Here is a 24,421-nt window from a genome sequence, read left to right as displayed (position 1 = left end):
TTCCCCTCTCGTGACTTTTCTCTCTCTCCCCCTCAGGTGCGGGTGTGCCCCAGTTCCAGCCCATCCCTCTCAACACAGGCTCCCGCATCCAGCTGCTGGCCAACGGCTCTCTGCTCATCAAGCACGTCCTGGAGGAAGACAACGGCTACTACCTGTGCAAGGTCAGCAACGACGTGGGAGCCGACGTCAGCAAGTCCATGTACCTCACCGTCAAAAGTAAGTCTCTCCCTCCCCCTCCCCCCTCTCTCTCAGCGTGAGGGTGAGCATGTTCTTCCCTGTGTCAGACGTGCCAGAGTTCATATGTTGAGTAGTCAAGGAATTATCCACCCTATTTTATACTTTCAGACCTCATGGAAAGTCTACCATGCGGAAGAGAAGAGAGAGAGAGAGAGAGAGAGAGATTAAGGCAGACCAAAAGATAACAAAAGAATAAGCGAGTGACCAAGAGAAAAAAATACCAAAACGTTGCATGCCCTCCCCTCCCCTCCCTCTCTCTAGTTCAACTCATGATGTCACAAAATCCCAATTCTGGCTTTTAAAGTCACTGTTGGGCAACGTCAGACATATACCGTCTTTACTTAGTCCGTTTCCTCACATCGATTTCCTCTGGAAGGTTCTCTTTCCTCTTGTGTACAACATGTTGAACAACAAAGTAGTCCTAAGAGCTTCACCCCAGTCCACAGATCTATTTTAATCAGCCGGAGCAGCCGATGAGCAAACGTCCGCCCTCCTAATCACTTTCTGACCACTCACAAAAACCCACCACAGAGAGAGCCAAGGAGAGCAAAGCTAAGCACCCTGGGATAGATGCCATGAGGTCTTGACATCACTAGGGATTGGACGGCGGCCATGATTGCACTTCTTACCTAGAGAATGACCTCGAACGAGGTTCACGAAACACTAAGCGAGGGGCACCTTTTTAAAAAATCATTATCGGGAACGTTTCTTTCCGTACATGTCACCGTACGCCAGCGGTCTTCAACCCTGGTCCTCAGTGCCCACTGTCCTGGGTGTTTTAAATGTTTCCCTGCTCCGACACACCTGATTCAAATGAACGGTCGTTACCAGGCTTCTGCAGAACTTGATCAAACCCAGTCATTTGAATCTGGTGTGTTGGTATTGAAGCAGGGAAACATCTAAAACATACAGGACAAACATACAAGGTTGAAGACCACTGCCCCACTCTATACAGATGTTCTACGGTGGCTCCGATGGCTCCAACTCTCCCAACTCTCCCATTATCTTCAATCCATGTTACACAAGGATTTATCATTCTTTTATGTAGCCATCTCCAGAATGTGACAAGCATTTGTGTTTATCTTCATGCTAGCAATATGCTAGTATTCTAGTTGCTGGATACTTACAGAAGCAAGTGTCCTATCTGCTAGTACTAATGGTAAAGCTAGCCTGGCTAGCTAGCTCGTGCCATACCTGCCACTGCCAGCGTTAATGATAATGCTAACCTGGATAGTTTGCTAATTCCCCACCTGCCAGTGCTAACGATGATGCTAGCTCCGGGCTCTAGGCACCCCTTGTGTGAGGGGGAAGTATTCTCATTTGGCGGTGTTGAGATGAGAGTGTGGCTTATTTCCCTGTGCTGCCCTTATCAAGCAGGCGCAGGAGACCCCCTGCCAGGCTGCCCCCCAACCCTCGTCTCCCCCCACCCCCCCCCCGCCTCTTCGCTGTTGCCGCCAATGTCTGCTCCCTCCTGGCACTGCTACACAAGGACGCCAAAAAACGAGTGCAAAGACACACACACACGGGCACACGCGTCCAAAACGGATCAACCCACACGCAAGCACATCTTGTACGGCTACACCAAAATGATCAAATGCCTCCATTGACACACATGTATTGTAGCAACAACAACAACAGGACCAGAGGGAAGGAGGACACTCCTCTCTGCCCTCTCTCAGAGGAGGTCATTTCTCCCTGCTGTCTGCGCGAGGCTTGCAGGTTGATGTGTGTGTGTGTGTGTCTAAGCTCAAAGCCTGAGTAATGGGCCAGGACAAAGGGGCATTAGAGGGGTACAGCGGGCAGATTTACCCAACCAGGCATGCCTATGGTATGTGTGTGCACTGTGAAAACCCTGACGTTGACCGGAGGAACTGTATGTGTGTGTGTGTGTGTGTGTGTGTGTGTGTGTGTGTGTGTCTGTGTCTGTGTGTGTTTGGGCGCTATGGCCCAGTGAGGCTCATCTTGGTGGCCTACTTTCCCAGGGTGCCCGTCGAGGAAATGATGAAATAAGGGCTGAAGTGTATTATCCTCACCCAGGCGCCATGACACTGAGACCAGCATGCCGCAGGAGAGACACGAGAGGAGGCTGGAAGGGGTGGGGGGAGGGTGGAGATTGATTCCCTTGTACCCTATCTGTTTGTTTATGCTGTGTGTCTGTGTGTGTCTGTGTGTGTCTGTGTGTGTACTTGCATTTGTGTGTTCTGCTTTTGCTGTCACCGTTCCACAGTTTGACTCGTGTGACATACTAGACACAGCCTCTCATTTAATCGATAATTAAAATAAAAAAATAAAAAAAATACAACAGAAAGTTCTAATGTGAAGTCAGCCATTATACTATAATGTATCCTGGCGTCAGTGTGGCCAAGGATCTTTCCAGTACAGAAATCAACAGCTCTGAGAACTGGAAAGGCAGATTACCGAAACACTATACCACTCCCAAGGAGTCTTGGGGACCTCACAAAGTGTCCCTAAGCTATTACTGTGGCCCTGAGTGTTGCCTCATTACGCGCTGCCTCGGCTGCCTGCTTGTCACCCATCAAACGATCACATTTCCTGCCTTCTGCTCTCGTCAGCTCAAGATGCTCTCTGTAAACGTGTACTTACACAGCTGGATGGGTTGAAAAGGAAGACCATTAGTGTCCTAGTATGCATTCTGGCTGCCCCCCCCACACACACACACACACACACACACACCACACACCACACGCCACATCTAGTTTGAATGTGTTTGTTTGTTGGCGTGTGGAACCCAAATACTGTATGGTGTGGTTTTGTGTTACCCTGCTCATAGTATGTATACATATTATGTAAAGATTACTGTGTGTGTGTGTGTGTGTGTGTGTGTGTGTGTGTGTGTGTGTGTGTGTGTGTGCGAAGGTGAGAGAGACACAGGGCGATCTCTTCAGTGCATTTCTGCCTCATTTGAAACCGTCAATACCTCGATTAGAAGCAGCCCAAGGGCCCATGGGAGGCCCTGTTTGTATGTTTTGTTCTGCTTTATTTGCAGTCTCCTTTTCTCTTCCTTGCTCTGTCTGTCTGTCTCTCTCTCTCTCTCTCTCTCTCTCTCTCTCTCTCTCTCTCTCTCTCGCTCTCTCTCTCTCTCTCTCTCTCTCAGTCAAAGAAAATCAGATACAAGAGACATTATAAACTGTGATTTTAGCCCTCTGCAATTTTAACAGTGGTATTTACTTAACAGTAACTACAAGCACTATTAAGATGTCACATTTTTAGAGCCGCTTTGAACTGTAGTTTTTTTTTTTTTTGTATCGAGTGATTGTGGTCGTTGTAGTCTGTCTAAAATAGCATCCACCCCCTCAGCGTGTCCCTCTGCCCAGTGACAGGCAGGCTGAGTGCGACCTGACAGCATGAGAGAGGGAGAGAGCAGGGAGAGAGGGGATTTCTCTGTCTATGTCGCTCGCCCTCTGGTTTTACTTTTCTCTCTCTTCCTCTCCACATCTTTGTGTATCGCTCCACCCTCTTCTCCAGTCTCTCCATCTCACTGTCTCCGTCCAGCTCTCTTTCTCTTTCCCTTTCTCTTTCTCTTTCTCTTTCTCTTTCTCCTTCTCTTTCTCTTTCTCTCTCTCTGTCTCCCTCCCTCCCTCCCAGCCTTTTTTTATTACCGGGCTCAGTAATATTGCTGGATATTAAAAAATATACATCAACCAAGCAATTATGAGCTATCAAAAAGGAAACGCCTTGCCTTGGGGGTCCTTATAGGGGCTGCTTTTGTGCGGTGTGTGTGTGTAACCTTGCCAGCTTACCTTCTCATATTGGTTTATAAAACACAGCAGTGTATATGTCACACATCTATCATACCACACCAGAGGCCTCAGTAGTACCTTCAGCAGTGTCACAGTCGAGTACAGTATCAAAGCACACACACCATGTAGCTCTTTCAGACAATGCTACAGGAGCAGACATTTCTTTAGGCTGAGATCATGGGGAAATGTGCTGATCACACAGTGAAAAGCCCGATTCGCTGTCTGCGTGTCTGTGTCAGTGTGTGTGTGTGTGTGTGTGAGCGCGAGATAACGAGAACAGGTCGTTCATTCGCGAGCGTCGTTTGAACGACTTGTCGAGACGAGGATTTTGCCCATTTCCTCCTCCTCCTCCCCCTTCCTCTGTCTCCCTTCTTTGCTCCTCTCCTCGAAGGCGGAGCACCTGTCATGGCGTGTCATCGCCCTCTCTCTCCCTCTCTCTCTCTCTCTCTCTCTCTCTCTCTCTCTCTCTCTCTCTCTCTCTCTCTCTCTCTCTCTCTCTCTCTCTCTCTCCTCTCTCTCTCTCTCTCTCTCTCTCTCTCCCTCTCTCTCTCTCTCTCTCTCTCTCTCTCTCTCTCTCTCTCTCTCTCGTGAGGCAGGTCTCAGACCGCCTGCGTCCGCCCAGCGCCCCGTTCCTCCGTGGGCGCGGGGGGGCGAGGAGCGCTCCGCCGCGGAGGAGCAATAACATTTGGAGAGGGAGCTGAGGAGGCTTTTTTAATGGGCCTCGCTTCCAATTCATCGTTGTCATGCCAAATAAATCAGCGTTCCCTTTTCAGGGGTGGTGCGGGGGACAAGGGGGGGGGTAGGGGGTTGGGGTGCGGCGGTGGGGCGCTTGTGTGTCGGGCGCGCAGGGGGGGTGGGGGTGGAGGGGGAGTGGGGGTGGGAGGGGGGCTGAATAAGAGATGAGGCTTAAACGTCGGCAGCCCTTAGTCTGACACATTCCATCATGTCAGAGAACGGCTGGGGGGGGGGGGGGGCCTGCGCCATCCCCCCCTGTCCTCCCCCCCACCCTCTCACGCATGCACGCACGCACCCCCACCCTTAACCCCTCCCTCCCTTAGACCCCCTTGTGAGGTTAGGCCTCAGATGGGGAGGTGCAACGCGAGCCTGGCTTCTGGTGAGGGGCTGGAGAGGAGGAGTGCGCACAGGGACGTGCGTGTGTCTGTGTGCGTGTGTCCGTCAACTGGGAATAAGGGTGTTTCGTTCTCTGCGTTGTGGTACACTTTTCCTCCTGCAAATGCCTCAGTGTATTGCTGTTTTTGCATGTGCTGCATGTGTGGGTGTCAGGTGTGTGTGTCTGTGTGTGTGTGTGTGTGTGTGTGTGTGCGTGTATGCGTGTAGACAGGGTGTAGTGAGACAGTAGCTGGGCCAGAGGACCAGCCTTGTCTGGCGTGTATGAATAATCAAAGTGGTCTCTCATCATTAAATCATAGACATCCTGGTGGGATAGCAGAGAGATCGAGAGAGAGCGCGAAGGGAGGGAAGGAGAGGGAGAGGAGGGCGCGCACGAGAGAGAGAGATCATAGCAACACCGCTGCAGGGGTACATGCTCTCTCTCTCTCTCTCTCTCTCTCTCTCTCTCTCTCTCTCTCTCTCTCTCTCTCTCTCTCTCTCTCTCTCTCTCTCTCTCTCTCTCTCTCTCTCTCTCTCTCTCCGACGGTGTAGTTGAGATGTGTCATGAGTCCTCTTCTCTCTTGCTACCCACTTAGCTCCTCCAGACACTGGCAGCAGAACACCCGGGAACCTCTGTCTCTCACACGCACGCACACACACACACACAGAAAGAGAGAGAGCCTCCTGCTGGAGCGCTAGCTAGCGAGGCTGTAGTCTCCTGTCTCTGTGGTGCAGCCCTCTCATCCAGACGTGTGTTTACATATCCCGCCGTCCGCCTGCTAGGCTCTTCCTGTCAGAGTGTTGAAGCGGCGGTGTGGAAGCGTACACAGTGCAGTTAGCTGTGGGCAGGGATGCACCAGAAGCCATCAGTGGGAGACGGGCACGATGGAACACCCAGGACTGTGCGAGTGGGGCTCTTTCGTTCGCGAAATCAAACGCGTGGTTCGACTTCGACTTTTTCCTCGGAATTCAGGCCTCTTCACTTGTCTGTGCGTGCGTGTGGCGGGAGGACGCGCGCGTGAGTTTGTTTGCTGGTTTGCTCCGTGCCGGGCTGGCTGAGGTTCATCGCTTCGAGAGGGATTTTTCCCTCCCGAGCTGTGTGCGTGCGAGAGAGAGCGAGAGAGTTCTGTGAGCCCCTACCAGCACACATATACACGCACACACACACAAGCGCTTCTTGCTAATGAGCGCGGTGTGCCGTGGCGTCCGACACCAGAAGAGCTTCGCGCGCACCGACGGGAGTTCAGACCGGAGTCACAGCGCGGCTCTGCGTGCTGGAGAGCTGCCCGCCTCCCCTCCACACATTCTGCCTTCACAGCAGCACGTGAACACCGGCCGCTACCTCTGTGGAAGATAGGTGAACGAGCAACGAGACGACCCACCTCCAGGGTGACTGTGGAGCTGTTGCGGCGCGCCGTGCATTGTGGGAAGGCGGTGGGAAAGGAGGCTGCGCTTCATCCCTCGACGATTGGTTGCTGCTCTGAGAGTCGAAGACGAGTTGTACTTTCTGCTCGCTCCTGCTCTCGTTTCTGGAGTTGCTCTATATGTGTGTGCACTGGTGGAACCTGTTTGTTCTCTGTACTAACTCCCCCCCCCCCCCCCCCTCTGTCTTTCCCTCCCCCTCCGCCTCCCCTCTCCCAGTCCCGGCCATGATCACGTCGTACCCCAACACCACGCTGGCCACGCAGGGCGAGGAGAAGAAGATGAGCTGCACGGCGCACGGCGAGAAGCCCATCATGGTCCGCTGGGAGAAGGAGGAGCGCATCATCAACCCGGAGACCAGCCGCTACGTGGTCACCATCAAGGAGGTGGCCGACGAGGTCATCTCCACGCTGCAGGTACGGCCCCCGTGTTGGCGAGGGGAGCCTTCGGAGGGGCCTGCTCTCGTCAAGCTGGACAGGGTCTCTTCCCCCACGTCAGTCGACAGTTCCTTTTTCCTCTCGATGTTTGTGTCTGGATTGACCGATCTGTCGTCGTCTCTCCTCAGATCATGCCCACTGTGCGTGAGGACTCTGGCTTCTTCTCCTGCCACGCCATCAACTCGTTCGGGGAAGACCGAGGGATCATCCAGCTGACAGTCCAAGGTGAAAACAAAACAAACCAAGCAAAAGCACTCGTTTCCTCAGCACAGTCGCCTCTCTCTTCTCTCATCCCCTTTTCAGGTCAGAACCGAACCTTCGCTTACCTCTGATGAACCTTTAACCATGCCTTCATCCTCCCCGTTCCAGAGGCCCCAGACCCCCCTGAAGTGGAGATCCGAGAGGTGAGGGACCGCACCATCGCCCTGCGCTGGACCATGGGCTTCGACGGCAACAGCCCCATCACGGGATACGACATCGAGTGCAAGAACAAATCAGGTCAGAGTTGTGACTGGATGCGTGTCCAGTGTGTGTGCATATTGTTGAGTTATTCAGGCTCGAATGAAAAGAATGAAATGGAATCAAAGAAACTGGATGAATCTTCATGTACGTTCATTAGTATAACCTCATGTCTAAGAACGTGTTCATTGCAGGTAGGGCTCCCTACTGTAGAAGATTTGTAGGTTGTGCGTCTAGACACGTTGGACCTCTGACGTCAATGCTAACAGTGTTTCTGTCCCCGTGCTGTCCCTCTGTCCCTCTGTCCATGTGCTGTCCCTCTGTCCATGTGCTGTCTCTCTGTCCCTCTGTGTCTCTGTGTCTCTGTCTCTCTGTCCCTCTGTCTCTCTGTCCCTCTGTCTCTCTGTCTCTCTGTCTCTCTGTCTCCCTCTCCCTCTGTCTCTCTGTCCCTCTGTCTCTCTGTCTCTCTGTCCCTCTGTCTATCTGTCCCTCTGTCCCTCTGTCCCCAGCCTCCTGGCTCTCAGCCCAGGTGACCAAAGACGTGTCCCCTCAACTCAACCAGGCCACCATCATCGACCTCCATCCCTCCTCCACCTACAACATCCGCATGGTGGCTAAAAACACCATCGGCAACAGCGACCCCAGCAACGAGCTCACCATCACCACCGACGAAGCAGGTGAGCTGGGTCTTTTCAGCGTGGCAGCAGGCCAGCTTTGAAACCAGATCGAATCATGCTCCCAGCTTGTTTTAAACCAGTTTACGTCTGCATATATAAGAGTTACATTACAAATTTGACTTGTGTTTACTCATTCAAAGACTTCCTTGATGCCTGATTTTAACGGTCTTCTCAGGATAGTGACATGGTTTTTTTAAGTCTCTGTCGTCCCCTGGTGGAACATTTTCAGAATGCGGTCTATTGGCAGGTTGATTTCCACGTAGGTGGCAGAATACAATGTGTCTGTTTGTTTTGTAGCCCCTGACGGCCCTCCACAGGATGTCCAACTGGAGGCCACCTCCCCTCAGAGCATCAAAGTCACCTGGAAAGTAAGTGACAGTCTACTTTACCCCCAGATTCCCCCTAAGGATTGCCTACCAGCATGATTATGATTATTAGTCATGAGCATGATATGACTTATCTCATAACGAGCATGGCTGCACTGGAATACTAAAGAAACATCCTTACCTTTACGATGCCTGAGACAACATTGGATTAACTGGACAGGTAGAATCATGCGCCTCTCTGTGTCGCGACTCACCCTGTCAGATCAGATCGCTCATTTTCCGATGGAGGGGAAAAAATCATATGATTAGGAAACTTGCCAGTTAGTTCCAAACCACCTTTCGCTGCTACATTCTCACGTTCGAATGCCCACCCCACCCGACCCCCTCCGCCCTCCTCCCCCAGCCCCCCCAGAGGTACCTGCAGAACGGGGTGATCCGGGGCTACCAGGTGGGCTTCCGGGAGTACAGCCCAGGGGGCAGCCACCAGTTCACCATCATCAGCATGGACTCCACTGGAGACAGCAGCGAGAGCCTCATCCTGGACAACCTCCGCAAGTTCACCCAGTACAGCGTGGTGGTCCAGGCCGCCAACCGGGCCGGCACTGGGCCTTCCTCCCAGCAGGTGGTGACCAAGACCCTGGAGGACGGTGAGCGCCGTGGGGAGGGGGGAAGGGGGGCGGTGGGGGGGGGGGGGGGAGGTGTGTGTATCTCTGTGTGTGTACATGACATGAAATCCTCTGTGGTTCAACCCATTTCACCGGGAGATAAAACACACGTGCTATAAGGCCAGACTGCCATCTTGTGGATATATTGTTGAACTACAGTCCTATTGTGTATCTATATGTTTTTTTGGGGGGGGGAATAGCTTTTTTCCTCAAACGCAGTACTAGGATCAGCCAGTAGATGGTGCTGTCATGCTGTTTCTCCACCCTCATCCCCTGCCCTCCTCTCCTGTCCCCTGGCAGTGCCCTCTCGGCCCCCTGAGAATGTCCTGGCCACCGCCAAGTCTCCAGAGGTCATCTCTCTGTCCTGGCTTCCCCTCCCCAAGGAGGCCCTCAATGGAAACCTGCAGGGATACAGAGTCATCTACTGGGCCAACCTGCCTGATGGAGGTGAGGCCTATCGACACACACCTGCATGGAGACACCTATCCGTGGAATCCGTACATGTTTTGCCTGTACCCACTTTCACCACTAGATGTCGCTATGGCTCTGTTTTAATGTATCACGAGGCAGAGCGGGGTGTGCAAGGTTGCTAAAAGAAAAGATTCCGCTGGAAAGGAGCTGGTTTAACATTTTGTTTTGTCAACGTTGGTATATAAATAATAGATATTGATCGAAAATTGTTTGATTGTGCATAACATGGTGTTGATGGACAGAGTGTATAAAGTGAGTTCTCTGCTCAAGCTTCAACCCATGCCTGGCCCCAGCCAGTGCCCCAGCCTCAGTCAGTGCACCAGCCCCAGCCCAGCCTCAACCCCAGCCTCAACCCCAGCCTCAACCCCAGCCTCAACCCCAGCCTCAACCCCAGTCCAACCCCAGCCTGCTCAGCCCCAGCCTCAACTCCAGCCTCAACCCCAACCTCAACCCCAGCCTGCTCAGCCCCAGCCTCAACCCCAACCCCGGCCAGTGCACTAGCCTCAGTCAGTGCCCCAACCCAGCCTCAGCCCCAGCCAGCCAGTAGCCTGGTGCAGCGTGCTGCAGCCTGGTGCAGCCCCATCAATAATTCACAGTCAGAAGTGTGTGAGGGTCATGGGCTCCAGCACAGGACACTGAGTCAAGGACAGGGCCAAGGAAACACAGCAGCCCACCAGAAACACCCTCTGTTCTACACAGACGAGCTAGCAGACCAGAAACACCCTCTGTTCTACACAGACGAGCTAGCAGACCAGAAACACCCTCTGTTCTACACAGACGAGCTAGCAGACCAGAAACACCCTCTGTTCTACATGGACCAGCAAGCAGACCAGAAACACCCTCTGTTCTACACAGACGAGCTAGCAGACCAGAAACACCCTCTGTTCTACACAGACGAGCTAGCAGACCAGAAACACCCTCTGTTCTACATGGACCAGCAAGCAGACCCATCCTTTTCATGGAGGAAAAAATCTGTTCATACAGTATTAATAAAACATGAACATCAAAATAAGATGAGTGTGTGTGTGTGTTCTCTCAGAGCTGGGAGAGATCCGGAACGTGACGACCGGCCAGCCGTCGCTGGAGCTGGACGGTCTGGAGAAGTACACCAACTACAGCATCCAGGTGCTGGCCTTCACCAGGGCTGGAGACGGAGTCCGCAGCGAGCAGATCTTCACCAGGACCAAGGAGGATGGTGAGGCACACACACACACACACACACACATGAAATGAATGTGACGCATTTCCGATGATCGTACTATTATTCATATCGATCATGTTCAAAGCTCCCATTACATTTACATTTAAATTACATTTAGTCATTTAGCAGATGACTTACAGTAAGTACAGGGACATTTTCCCCCGAGGCAAGTAGGGTGAAGTGTCTTGCCTGAGGACACAACGTCATTTGGCACAGCCGGGAATTGAACTAGCAACCTCGGATTACTAGCCCAATTCCCTAACCCGAGGCCACCTGACTCCTGTCATATATCCAGTCCCATATCCAGTGAAGCGTCTTTAGACAGTATGACTTCATTATATACACATAACTACTTTATATATGACATATTGAATCAATACAATGAAAACAAATTATGACTTACATTTGAAAAGTCAATCATGTTTAAATTATGAATACGAACCCCAATTAAGGGCTGTATGAATGACCCCCCCCCCCCCCCTCTTAGTTCCCGGTGCCCCTGCAGGTGTGAAGGCTGCAGCCTCCACCAGCTCTGTGGTGTTCGTCTCCTGGCTTCCTCCTCTCAAACTCAACGGCATCATCAGGAAGTACATAGTGTTCTGCTCCAACCTGCACCCCATGGTACGACCCGAGCACACTGCAGTACATGCACAGATATGCGGTTCCGTATTTGAGCTACGGAAACCTTGTTTAAACCAGACTTCACCTTGTGTGCGTTTGAAACCTTTTTCTCTCTCTTCTCACCTTCTCTCTCTCTCCCTCTTTCTCTTCTCCCTCCCCATCTCTCCTCTCTCTCCCCATCTCTCCCTCGTTCTCCTCTTCCTCCCCATCTCTCCTCTCCCTCCCCATCTCTCCCTCTTTCTCCTCTCCCTCCCCATCTCTCCCTATTTCTCCTCTCCCTCCCCATCTCTCCCTCTTTCTCCTCTCCCTCCCCATCTCTCCCCATCTCTCCTCTCCCTCCCCATCTCTCCATCTTTCTCCTCTCCCTCCCCATCTCTCCCTCTTTCTCCTCTCCCTCCCCATCTCTCCCTCTTTCTCCTCTCCCTCCCCATCTCTCCTCTCTCTCCCCATCTCTCCCTCTTTCTCCTCTCCCTCCCCATCTCTCCATCTTTCTCCTCTCCCTCCCCATCTCTCCCTCTTTCTCCTCTCCCTCCCCATCTCTCCCTCCCCATCTCTCCTCTCCCTCCCCATCTCTCCTCTCCAGGTGATGAGTGAGTTTGAGGCTTCTCCGGACATGTATTTCTACAGGATACCCAATTTGGCCCGCAACAGACAGTACAGCATCTGGGTGGTTGCTGTGACAGCAGCCGGCCACGGTAACAACAGTGAGAAGATCACCGTGGAACCCCTGGCCAAAGGTATACAATTATGGGATGCCCAGCAGGACCTGTGACAGGTCACTAAAAGGGACAGATGAGTCTGATTGCTGTCGTGTGTGAACATGTGCTCACATACATGTTTGTGTGTGATCACTTGAATGTGTGTGTGTGTTTAGCTCCTGCTCGGATCCTAACCTTTAACGGCACAGTGACCACCCCCTGGATGAAGGACATTGTCCTGCCCTGCAAGGCTGTGGGTGACCCTCCACCCAACATCAAGTGGCTCAAAGGAAAGTAAGTGACATGTCATTCTGTAATATTCTGATCCTCATTTCAACAGTTGAGGGGGCAACAATTTGCGTATTTTAGAATATGGTAGATGGATACTGATATATCATATTCAGCCAACGTATTTTTTGTCTGTTTGTTTCTAACACCCACATCTTTCCATCTCTCTCACTCTCCTTCTCTTGCTCTCTGTTTCTCTCTCTCTTCTTTCTCTCTCTCTTTCTCTCTCTCTGTCTTTCTCTCAGCACCAATGGAACCCCTACCCCGGTTCTGGTGGATGGACGACGCAGTGTCCATGGCAACGGCAGTTTCATTATTCGGACGGTGAAAGCCGAGGATTCTGGGAACTACAGCTGTGTGGCGAGCAACAACTGGGGCTCTGATGAGATTACACTCAACCTGCAGGTTCAAGGTACATGACAAGCTTGGAAAGGCTTTTTCCGGAAAACTTCTGGTCAGAAGAAGCTTTTTTGTAACCAGAGTTGCTTTTTTTTTTGATTGTTTGGTTGAAGGACATAGCAAACAACTCTGTGAACCTCCTCTCTCCCTCAGTTCCCCCAGACCAGCCCCGCCTCACCGTTACCAAGACAACCACCACATCAATCACTTTGTCCTGGATACCGGGAGACAACGGAGGGAGCTCCATCAGAGGTGAGACACATGAACACACACACACACATACGCACACAAACACACAAACACACATACACACACACAAGCACACCCAGACTCAAACACACAGGAATACAATGGCATTTCAGGGAGAATCGATGGATCTTTACAGCACCATCCCAATGTGTCTTATCTTACTAAATACACATACACATTTTTTGTGTAAGTGTTCAATACTGAACGTTACTTACCTGGATTCACGTGCACATCAATGACCCTAACCCTGGTTCAAACAAATATCCCCCGGTGCAAAGCATTGGTTAAAGACACGCAACAAGACTCCGACCAATAGACACACAAACACGTTGGGACAACTTCGACACACGTTGATGGGACCGGTCCTAGAAGTTAGTCCCTCTCCTCGTCCTCGTTAGCTACGACTGCGCAGGCCATGGCGCTGAGTGGAGGGGTAGGGCAGAGGAGGAGAGGAGGAACAGATTAAAAAGGAAGAGAGAAGATTAGGTGGGTTCAAGTGGAAGATTAAAGCACTCCGTCAAGACGAGGGCCTGGTCAGAGGAGGGCTGGCTGGGGTGATTCATCATAGCGGGTAATCACAGAGACATAAAACAACGCCTCTGGCCTCTTAGACTTTGTAGATCAGGGTGTCCATGATTGGTTTTGTGTGTAATATGTTTGCGGACGGCTGCTACAGTAATATTGCTTTTTTGGGGGGACTGTCCTCGAGTGTGTGTTCTGAGATAAGACACTTGAGAGGGAAGCGATGTTCCTGCTCAGACACAAAGTTTTCTGTTTCGACACTTTCAGTACTTTAGGCCTTTCGTGAAAACGCTGCCAGTTACTATACACGGGTTATCAACACAGTGCTTCTCTCTCTTTCTTTCTCTGTCCATTTCCCCCACTCTTCCCAACTCTCTTGTTCTCGCTTTCCATATATTTCTGTCCTCCTCTCTCCCCCTCCCTGTGTCACCCTGTCTCTCCAGGCTACATCCTCCAGTACTCGGAGGACAACAGCGAGCAGTGGGGCAGCTATCCCATCAGCCCTAGCGAGCGCTCCTACCGCCTGGAGAACCTCAAGTGTGGCACCTGGTACAAGTTCACCTTGACGGCCCAGAACGGCGTTGGCCCCGGACGCATCAGCGAGATCATTGAAGCAAAGACTCATGGGAAAGGTAGGACTTGGTGCTTGTCAACCCCACTGTCACCTACTGTACAGTCTTTGCTCATGCAAAGCAGCCAGGGTAACACCAATACCCACGGTGCCACTGCACAGCAACAGTAATCACTCTCATGTGGCTTTATTTGGCACAGTCTGGAGCTCTGTGAAATATTGCAATTTTGATACCGTCATCCCATATTCAAATATTTTCAAAGCATCTTTACATCTTTTATTCTTCATTTCGGAAACTTTCATATCCTTTCATCCCTTCCTCTTCCCAGAACCTCAGTTTGCCAAAGAACACGAGCTCTTCGCAAGCATCAACTCCACCCGCGTGCGGCTCAACCTGATTGGCTGGAACAACGGCGGCTGTCCAATCACCTCCTTCACATTGGAGTACCGCCCTGTGGACACGGCGGTGTGGACCACGGCCCAGCGCACCTCGCTGACCAAGAGCTACATTCTGTACGACCTGCAGGAGGCCACGTGGTACGAACTGCAGATGAAGGTCACCAACAGCGCCGGCTCCGCAGACAAGAAGATCACCTTTGCCACGCTGAACGCCGATGGAAGTAAGTCCAACTCTTTTTCCAGCGTCAACTTTCACTGTCAACTAAGAGCATGGTGGACTCTGTGTGGAGCTCAATAGAAACATCTAGAATGTGTGGTCCGTTTCTGGGTTTTGATCTGGTAAGGCTCCAAAGGGCTCCCGGAGAACCTCCTAGTAGTGGGTGTGGGTGTTTGAGTGTTTTCAGTTGAGTTGAAGGTCAAACGGGCAGTGGGCTGGTGTCCCATGGTGCAGCTAGCTGCCTCAGACCACCGCTCATTGTGTTGACCGGGGACTCTGAACACCACAGGAAACCCAAACTGTACACCTGTGACCTGTACCTGAAACCATGTGCATAGGAAGACATTTTCGAAGCGCTTCGATTGAAACCGTGAACTTGAGAAAAGGGTTGATTTACGCGAAACGTTTTTTCACTGTAACAAACCCTGAAATGGCTGTATCCAAACACTGCCTGTTAGATGACTTTTACTGTCAAAAGATAGGCCAAGGAAGACAATCAAATGAAAAAGAGTTGACTGTAGGATTTATTGGTAACGAGCTCGGATCACACCATCAGTTCCCAACAGAGTGATAGCATAAGTGGGAAACATGGACCGTACAAATATAGTAACCACTAAAACATGCCCTTAAACGGCACACATTCCACGAATGATGCACCAGGGAAACGGCCCACAGGTGATGCGGTCATCACTAAGTTTGGAGACTCTTATTTACTTCCTCGCTCTCCAGAGGTTACACAAAGTGCATTCCTAGATCTATACGTGGCCTTCTCGGGGCACACGGAGCGACCTCTTCCTCACTGAGACACCAGCTAGTGTATACCGAAAATCTGCATATCACTGCCGTAAAGCATGATTCAAATAGAACGTTCTCCTCATACTGTGGAGTACACGAGATACCGCCGAAGCTTGTTTACGTCGTCAATGACCCGCATATTATAAACGGCTTGGAGCTAGTCCACATCGTCCACATGACAGACCTCCGGCCGTGGTTCATACGGGCGCTATGTGGTGCTCCTCTGCCTGTTCAGGTACCATTCCCCCCCTGCTGAAGACCGTGGACCCCGTCTCGGACAACATGTCCGGGAGCGGCAGCCTGAAGATGATGGTGACCATCACCAGCCTCCTGGTGGCAGCCTCCCTGGTCTTCATCCTCTTCATGGTGCTGAAGAGGAGGAGGCGGGAGCAGAGGCTCAAGAGGCTACGCGGTGAGTCACACACACGCCGTCGCTGTACACACACACACACACTCTGGTGACTAAAGGCTCGGACTACGTGCACCCATTTTTCATCACACGATGATGTCACACACATACACTATGGTGCTGATGTGCCGTTGAAGAGACGCCAAGATATGAACACGTGCGCACGCACACACACATTACACACACCGACACCTCCATAGAGGAGCTCACAAACTCACAAAGAGCGTGGACATCGGTTTTGTGAATTAATTGGTCATTTAAATCTCTGGACACCTGAGTGAGCCAGGATCAATGGAAGCATGCAGGGTCCCTCCGACAAAGGCTATCGTATTGACTTTGCTCGTGTAATTAAGAGGCCATCACTTAAACAACTTAGTATCGTCCGACCCTATTAAGTATTCCCAAATCCATCTCCTCGCAGCACTTTCCTCTGTGCTGTGCCGCATAAACAGCTTAGGTTTGTACTTGTGGTCTCCCTGCTGTATGTCGTTGCCCTTTGCTGGGTGGTGCTAACTGGCTGTCCGCTGACTTTACAGATGCAAAGAGCCTGGCCGAGATGCTGATGAGGTAGGTTAGCAGGCATGCCCCCGCATCTACATCCAACCTTCCCTCTCCACCCCCAGATGGATTACACATAGGACACTCCCTGACCCGTGTCACATCCTCTGACGTCAATAAAGCTGCACATTCAATCGAACGATAGAAGATGAGAAAACAGGCTTTCAATGGCTCTGGAGAACATCATTCAAACTGTTCCATATTTCTGGCATTCAAGGGCCACAGGTTTTCATCATCCATCAAGTGTTTCTATTCGGGGGTTTTATCCGTCTAAACTTGTTTTAAATGAGTCCGAACTTGTTTTAAATGAGTCCAAACTTGTTTTAAATGAGTCCAAACTTGTTTTAAATGAGTCCGAACTTGCCTCCCAGTAAGAACACGCGGACCCCGGACACGGTGAACAAGCAGCAGCAGACCTTGAGGATGCACATCGACATCCCCAGAGCTCAGCTGCTCATCGAGGAGAGAGATACCATGGAGACCATCGGTAAGACAGCCCCTGCTCCAGACCCAGGGAAGCCCTGTGCACACTGACGCTGTTTGGACCTCGGTTGGGTTTGTGTTAGAGTGATGTAGATGGAACTCAGTTGGCTCAGCCGAATCATCTTCAGGCAGTAAATCATGTTGACAAGGATAGTTCTTCTTTTCTGAAGCAGAATTGTTTGCTCTATACTTTATTTGCTGTAGTTTCGTTCAAACTGTACTGATTTTTGCTATCCTTTTTGCTTTTGGCTTCTTTCTCCTCCCTCTATTCCCCGTCTCTTGTTCCCTCTCTGTCTTTCCTCTCCTCCCCTTTTCTCTCCACCCCCCCCCCCACACACACACACACACACACCCCAACTCTCTTCCCCTCATCCTTCGCTCAGACGACAGATCCACAGTGCTGCTGACCGACAATGACTTTGGGGAGACGTCCAAGCAGAAGTCCTCCACCGTGACCCACACGGTGCACTACCAGTCCCTGTCCCAGGCCACCGGCCCCCTGGTGGACGTGTCCGACGCCAGGCCTGGAACCAGTGAGATACCTCTTCTTATTGTGACCCGCTCTGACCTCAACCACACTCACCTGGTTCAGAACCCTGACCCGGTTTTACTGAGTGGGTGTGTATGTGGTCTCCAATGCCCCTGGCTGTTCACAGTTGCTGGCTAGAATGCACTCGACTGATTAAGATAAAGCAATGGTTAAGCTTGGATAAGTTTCGGTTGACGTTCACCCACTGTTCACCTCTGCCTCGCCTCTCTGAGTCTCTCTCTCTCTCTCTGCCTCTGTTTGTGCCTCTCCCTCTCTGCCTCTCTCTCTCTGCCTCTGTCTCTGCCTCTGTCTCTCTCTGCCTCTCTCTCTCTGCCTCGGTTTCTGCCTCTCTCTGCCACGGCCTCTCTCCCTCTGCCTCTCGCTCTATCCCCCTCTCTGCCTCCCTTTTCTCTCCCTGCCTCTCTCGTTCTCTCTCTCCCTCTGCTCCGGTAGAGCTGAACTAATGAAGAGTAGGTAGGTGTCTGGATCCACCTGACAGAGTAGCTGATTGGCCCATTCAGGCTGACCAGCCAGGCCTGAAGCTTATCAGCTGACTCAGCCAGATCCCCCATGCTGGCACACACACACACATACATACACACACACACACACATACACACACTCCCTCCATCATCCATGGAATTATACCCCCTCTGCCCTACTACAGTTACACAGGCCATTCTTCTCTGTCCACACCCAATCAGGTCCCTCCAAAGAGTCTTCTCTGATTTGGACTAACCGTGCATAGCCCAGTAGGATGGCTGTCTGGGTCACACTGAATTTGATCCTATTTCTAAATGTCTGTGCGATGATATTTGGAGCCGGGATTGGCTTGGAGTGATCATGTCTCACCTATTGCCACGGCCTATTTGCTGATTGTAATATGGGATATGGAGGTATTGGGATATTTGCCGTGACAGGAAATGGAAGGATCCGTTGGGGGGATTCAACAGCGAGCTTGTCGAACACATGTCGTGCAATCACAGACCCTCGGCCCTTGGCGCCAAGTTAGGGCTGACGACCTTTCCCCTCTTGCCCTCCCTCCACCCCCAGACCCGCCGCACCGCCGCACAGCCAAAGCGGGCCCTGCTGCTGCCCGGAGCCGCTACGCCAGCCAGTGGACCCTGAACCGGCCCAACCCCCCGAGCTCCTCCCACACTCTGACCACCGACTGGCGGCTGCCCACACCGCGCGCCACCGGCTCTGTGGACAAGGAGAGCGACAGCTACAGTGTCAGCCCCTCCCAGGACACAGGTGCTGCTTCTGCTGACGCCCTCTAACTACCACAGCCTCATGGAGGTCCTTAGAGTCCCTGCAGGCAATGTAGAGGGATATGACACAACAACATAGATGATAAATGTCATAGAAGTGCGGATACACTGTCATCGGTAGTATTTGTACAGTGATGGTACAAACAACAACACCTCAGATGGAATATTGTACACAGAGAATGATGGTGTGTGTGTGTGTGTGCATCTCTGTGTCTCTGTGTGTGTGTCTCTGTTCCTGTGTGTGTGTGTGTCTGTATGTGTCTGTCTTTGTGTGTGTGTGTGTCTGTCTTTGTGTGTGTGTGTGTATACCCGTCCCCTCAGACCGGGCGCGGAGCAGCATGGTCTCCACGGAGAGTGCCTCCTCCACCTACGAGGAGCTGGCGCGGGCCTACGAGCACGCCAAGATGGAGGAGCAGCTGCGCCACGCCAAGTTCACCATCACCGAGTGCTTCATCTCCGACACGTCCTCGGAGCAGATGACGGCGGGCACCAACGACTACACAGACAGCCTGGCGTCCAGCACGCCCTCCGAATCGGGCATCTGCCGCTTCACCGCCTCGCCGCCCAAGCCCCAGGACGTCAGCCGCGTCATGAACATGGCCGTGCCCAAGGCCCACAGACCGGGTGAGCCTGCACACACACAGACACACACACACAATTTCCATGTAGAGCGAAGTTGCCCTGTCCCCACCATCAGTGTGGGATCGATGGAGGCTCTGGGATTAGTATTGTATTTGTCTAGTCAGCTGAGTGGAACGAGAGATCTCCCACAACACACACACACACACACAAACAAACACACTGGTTTTGTCCACATGCTCTCTGAACCCCATTCATTCTGTGACATATTAGACCGTGTCTGTGTTCTAATTAGGTCTCAAGAAGGAGCAGAGAGCATGAGTCCCAGGGCCTGTTCAAACTTTCATGGTCACAATTTAGCACAGCACATTACCAAGTGGCCAACGCGAGTAATGATAATGATCATGAGATATAGCTGCTTCCTGAGCAAGCGTCCCTCTGGGCTGGCTGCAGGGTCTCGATGAAATACAGAGTGTTATTAGAACTAAGTAAAAGGGTTTCTCAGTAGTAATCACGCTCAGTGCTCTGTTGTGCTTGCGTCTGCACATACGGGTCGCAGACCAGGGAGAACGCACTCCCCCCCCACCCCCCCCTCCCTCGCCTCACTTGACCCCACACACGGCACTCCCCTCGGATTCATTACTTCGTCTGACATAGCGCGCACACACACACACACACTGTGCACATTTCTGTCAGCGTCTCCTGATGTGGTCGTGTTGTCAGTCTGGGTCGCTGTGGGCGAGGTCTCCGAGGTGTCTGCGTCCCAGGGGGTGATGGTGAGACCTGGGAACAGGCTGGGTTTAAGGTATCGTGAGCGGCTCTTCAGTTTCAGAGCGCATTATCAATTGATCCGGGGGCCCCGCGGGCCGTCTGCCATCCGTCTTCAGCGGGAAGAGACCTGAGACCTGCTGTCGAGTTCAAGTCGAGGCTATCGGTCAGCCTCATCTACCGCTATCGTCTGTCAATACAAAACAGCACTTTAGCAACACAATGAGCGAGCGCTCAACGCCACGTCAGCCTTTTCAGACCCCGACGCCGCCGCCGTCAACGCCCCACAGGACGCGGACAGGGGACGCGGCGGAGAGGCTGCGCGTCGCTGTTGAAGACCGCTTGTCTGGACTGGACTGTACTAATCAGCTCCATTGTGGCAGATACAAAGACAACATTCTGGGTCTGGTCTGTGTTCGTTCGTGGGGGGGGATGCATTGCAAGAATGAACGGATGGGCTGTTTTCGTCTATGGACAGAATACTGTGTGCCAGATTCGAATTTGGGGGTATATATTTATTTTTATTATTATTAGACCAGTCTGAAAAGGTACAAAGGTACACTGGCAACACCTAAAGTATGGTAATATCATCCCACTGTCTGTTGAGCTGAAGACCTTGACCTGAGTCAACTTGATTGACAGACGATCACTGGCCCCCACCTGGCCCTTGCTACCCATCTATCATCAAACCTTTGACCTGGGGACAAACTGTCTGTCACACGCGGCAGGGAGGGGACAAGACACGAGTGTCACATGAGTGTGGGTGAGAGAGCGGACGTGTGACTGGAAGGTTGGGACTGGAATGGTATGTTTGAAGTATGTTTGCGTTGCAAGCTTGGTGGTTGCGGTATGGGGGGTTGACCTCTCGTAAATAGCCTGTCCTATTACTGAGAGTGTTCTTGAACGCTGAGGTAATAAACATTTACAGCAACACCAGTAATGGTCGGAGAACTGTCCAGAGTCAACATGTGATAGACCAGTAAACCTGTGATGTCATAAATGTGGAAAAAAGAGGAAATGAAAACGTCACCTTCTCCTACAGCTTGACTGGCCTTTGAGGACACTATTAACACACTCGTCCACCTGTGTTAAAAAGATTTATAGCATGGTTGGGATGTAGGGATTGTGCAGCGGTACACGCTCCAACCTTATACCCCGCTGAGCAATTTACACACTGATAGATTTTTGGCGAAATAAATGCTTAATGAGATCCTGAAGAAAGCCTAAATCTATATTTAATTCAATTAAAACTGCTGGCCATTCATCATCTTTACTGGTTTTAATAAAGCCTATTATATATACACAATCAATTATTCATGTTCCTAGTGAACTATAAGTTCAGTCACCAAGGTCACTGGTGGGATTGAATCTATAGCAATCCCCGCAACCTCCACTTTGGTGTGACATTAAGGTTGGTGTGTGTGAGTGCGCACGCATGAGGGTTAGTGAAAAGCCACCCCATTCAAGGCTTCCGATAAGCCTGAGGGACGTTGAAAGCCAAGACATTATCCGTTTTTGCATTAGCCAGAACAATAAAGGCTTCCACTTCTAATCAAGTGTTAAATCTTTACTTGGACATCCTGAAACCAGATCCTTTTTTGTGAGGAGCTAATTTCCTAAGTTAAATGTGTAATTTATTCAGTGCAGGAGATACTTTTACAAAAGGGTGTGTGCGCGTGTTCGCTGGTGTGCACATGATGAGAGTGGGTGCACATCTTTCTCGAATTCTCTCTCTCACTCCTGGTCAACACTTGTGTAGAAAACCCCACCGCCTCGTTTACTGGGAGGGCTTCTTAAATGCTGCCGTATCATTAACTGAATGCACACTGGAATCACGTCAGGCACCGACTCTAGTTATTTCAGTTTCCTGTTGCCAAAGACTGTCTAAATGAGATGTGAACCCCATCCTGCCTTGCCTGAAGCTACAGAGGAGGAGACGAGGACATTTGGAGTTAGCAGCGCAGCTCCCAGAAACTCTTATGAGAGATTTGAATGTGAATCAATGAGGTCATTATGGGCAGGATTGTTTCATAACTTATCCTCACTCTCCGGGAACATGAGAAATGACGCCGTCCCAAATACAAATGGAATCTCTACGCAGGGTCAGTAAGAACGTATAGATGAGATTCTCTTATCGAAACCCCCTCAATTACATTCCCCATCAGATTCCAGTCACGTCAAACAGCACACATTGTATTGTACCCTAGATTCCCTCGGATGAGGCCCACAAGGACATTGGAGACCAAATAGTGCTGATGTTGAGTACTATCAGTGAGTATGGGGTAGAAGTGAGTTGTCTTGTGTGTGTGTCCCCTGTGTGTTCCTCAGGTGGAGAGCTGGTTCACCTGCCGCCCTACCTGCGCATGGACTTCCTTCTGAACCGCGGCGTCCCGGCGTCCGCCCGGCCCGGGGGCAGCAGCGCCACGGCCAGCGCCAGCAGCGTCGCCAGCGGAGGGGAGGGGGGAGGCGGCGGTGGAGGAGCAGCAGGAGGAGGAGGAGGAGGAGGAGGGGCGCTGGGCCAGGTGTGCCTGGAGCCCCAGAGGAGCCGCACCCTGAAGAGGCCCCCTCCCCTGGAGCCTACCCCCATGGAGGTGCCCTCTCCGCGGGAGGTGCAGCAGTGGCAGCCAGGGACTGCCTCCACGCTGCCCCAGAGGGAGCCCCCCAGGGAGGCCCAGAGGGAGGCTGGAGGAGACCTAGCCCAGGCCCAGGCCGCCAAGCTCAGCAGCTCGCAGGAGTCGCTGCTGGACTCCAGAGGACACCTAAAACAGAGCAACAACCCTTACGCCAAGTCCTACACGCTGGTATAACAGCAGGCGTAGGCCCATACTCTCTGAACTACTGAACTACTGCAGTTACCAGGACACTGGACAATGGATATGGACATTTTTGGGCAACAGCTGATGTTGTACATAGATCTATTTCTCAACTCCAGTGGATGAGTTTCTTCGATCCTCTCGATTCTTTCTATCTTTTCTCTCTTTCTCTCTTTCATTCTTGCTCTCTTCCTTTCTTTCTGCCTGGTTCTCTCTGTTGCTTTCTGTCTTTCCTTTTGTTCCCTTATTCTTCTGGATGTTTTGATTTCTCACAGTTTTATTTTCTATGCGAGTATTCTTTTATTAAAAATGTCACCATATGAAGATTGCCAAAATGATTTATTTAAATTTGACAGAGAAAAATACTATTGAATTTATATCGAGGATAATTATAGTCATTATTATTATTATATAAAAAATATATAAAAACATCTAAAAACAAGAGCGGGGAAAAGAAAAGGACTGGAACTCTCGGCAGGAGGGCAACGCTTTCTTAATTTATTTCTTTTTTGTATGTCGCAGTGTGATCACAACAATGATTGGGTGGCTGACGTTTTTTCAAAAAAAGGGAGGAGCCAAGGAAGAGAACTGCAGCAGTGAAGTGGGTCTGTGTCCGTTACAGTCCAACCTGTCTAGTTCGAATGCTTCGATTTTTAACCTTTCCGATGACTGCATGGCGACTGATCAAATGACAATTAATAAGAAAGGCTGGAAATCCAAAAAGAAATTCCTTTTTTTTTTGTCACACTATTGAAATGAAACAATGTGAATACATATAAAGAGATCACTTTTATTTGTGGATATTACAGGGAAAATGATTTGGTTAATAAAGTCCTTAGTCATGTTTGCACACATTTGGGTTTGATTCAGAGTGACAAGCTCTCTCTCTCTCTCTCCTCTCTCTCTCTCTCTCTCTCTCTCTCTCTCTCTCTCTCTCTCTCTCTCTCTCTCTCTCTCTCTAATACAAACACTGGATGCCTGTGTGTGTGTGACTGTGTGTAGATGTGTCCTATACACTCGGTATGTGTATAGGTACAGGATGTGTGTATGTGTGGGTATAACACAACCCTCTACTTCACAGTATGTAGACGCTGCCATAATTGATTTGTGTGTAAATGAGTCTAAAAGGGTCAAATATATCTTGTTACCCAGAGGGAAGGAGCACTCTGGTGAGGTAGTCTAGGTAGGTATGTAAACCACCTGAGGTATTTAACTCGTCAAATCCCGCAATGTGGTCAAACAAATGTGTCATTAATGATAAATCACTTACACACAGCTCATGAACCCATGAATGACCATTATTAGAAGGATTTATCTGTATTGCAGTGTCTGTGCAGAACCACATGATACATTTAGTCACAGTTACCAATGCTTAGGGTACTTAGCGCCGTGCCTGACCTTTGACCCTAGATCGGCGACATGGCACTCTTGAATCAGTGAGGTCTGTATCTCTCCTGTCCTATAGCTCAACTGCCCACATACGTCA

At 51.0% G+C, this 24,421-nt stretch overlaps 1 protein-coding gene across 1 annotated transcript in view; it reads left to right on the top strand.

Moving 5' to 3' along the window:
- The window catches only part of dscamb (Down syndrome cell adhesion molecule b), a 76,181-nt gene extending 52,441 nt beyond the window's left edge, over nucleotides 1–23,740 (top strand). The window contains exons 11-34 of the mRNA XM_084674217.1: nucleotides 37–216; nucleotides 6,750–6,946; nucleotides 7,096–7,192; nucleotides 7,337–7,465; nucleotides 7,936–8,103; nucleotides 8,401–8,471; nucleotides 8,833–9,076; nucleotides 9,395–9,541; nucleotides 10,605–10,760; nucleotides 11,254–11,387; nucleotides 11,971–12,124; nucleotides 12,262–12,379; nucleotides 12,619–12,785; nucleotides 12,926–13,024; nucleotides 13,987–14,175; nucleotides 14,444–14,734; nucleotides 15,761–15,937; nucleotides 16,471–16,501; nucleotides 16,864–16,979; nucleotides 17,359–17,508; nucleotides 18,558–18,758; nucleotides 19,097–19,399; nucleotides 22,451–22,540; nucleotides 22,625–23,740. Coding sequence (XP_084530343.1) covers nucleotides 37–216; nucleotides 6,750–6,946; nucleotides 7,096–7,192; nucleotides 7,337–7,465; nucleotides 7,936–8,103; nucleotides 8,401–8,471; nucleotides 8,833–9,076; nucleotides 9,395–9,541; nucleotides 10,605–10,760; nucleotides 11,254–11,387; nucleotides 11,971–12,124; nucleotides 12,262–12,379; nucleotides 12,619–12,785; nucleotides 12,926–13,024; nucleotides 13,987–14,175; nucleotides 14,444–14,734; nucleotides 15,761–15,937; nucleotides 16,471–16,501; nucleotides 16,864–16,979; nucleotides 17,359–17,508; nucleotides 18,558–18,758; nucleotides 19,097–19,399; nucleotides 22,451–22,540; nucleotides 22,625–22,929 — 3,914 coding nt within the window. The 3' untranslated portion in view covers nucleotides 22,930–23,740. The remainder of the gene's footprint in view (nucleotides 1–36; nucleotides 217–6,749; nucleotides 6,947–7,095; nucleotides 7,193–7,336; nucleotides 7,466–7,935; nucleotides 8,104–8,400; nucleotides 8,472–8,832; nucleotides 9,077–9,394; nucleotides 9,542–10,604; nucleotides 10,761–11,253; nucleotides 11,388–11,970; nucleotides 12,125–12,261; nucleotides 12,380–12,618; nucleotides 12,786–12,925; nucleotides 13,025–13,986; nucleotides 14,176–14,443; nucleotides 14,735–15,760; nucleotides 15,938–16,470; nucleotides 16,502–16,863; nucleotides 16,980–17,358; nucleotides 17,509–18,557; nucleotides 18,759–19,096; nucleotides 19,400–22,450; nucleotides 22,541–22,624) is intronic.
- The last annotated feature ends 681 nt before the right edge of the window (nucleotides 23,741–24,421 follow it).

This window comes from Hypomesus nipponensis, chromosome 15 (assembly GCF_054491055.1).
Source record: "Hypomesus nipponensis isolate SF chromosome 15, ASM5449105v1, whole genome shotgun sequence".
NCBI lineage: Eukaryota > Metazoa > Chordata > Actinopteri > Osmeriformes > Osmeridae > Hypomesus > Hypomesus nipponensis.
Note: the sequence above shows the minus strand (reverse complement) of the source record. Positions and strands in the feature narration are given on the sequence as shown.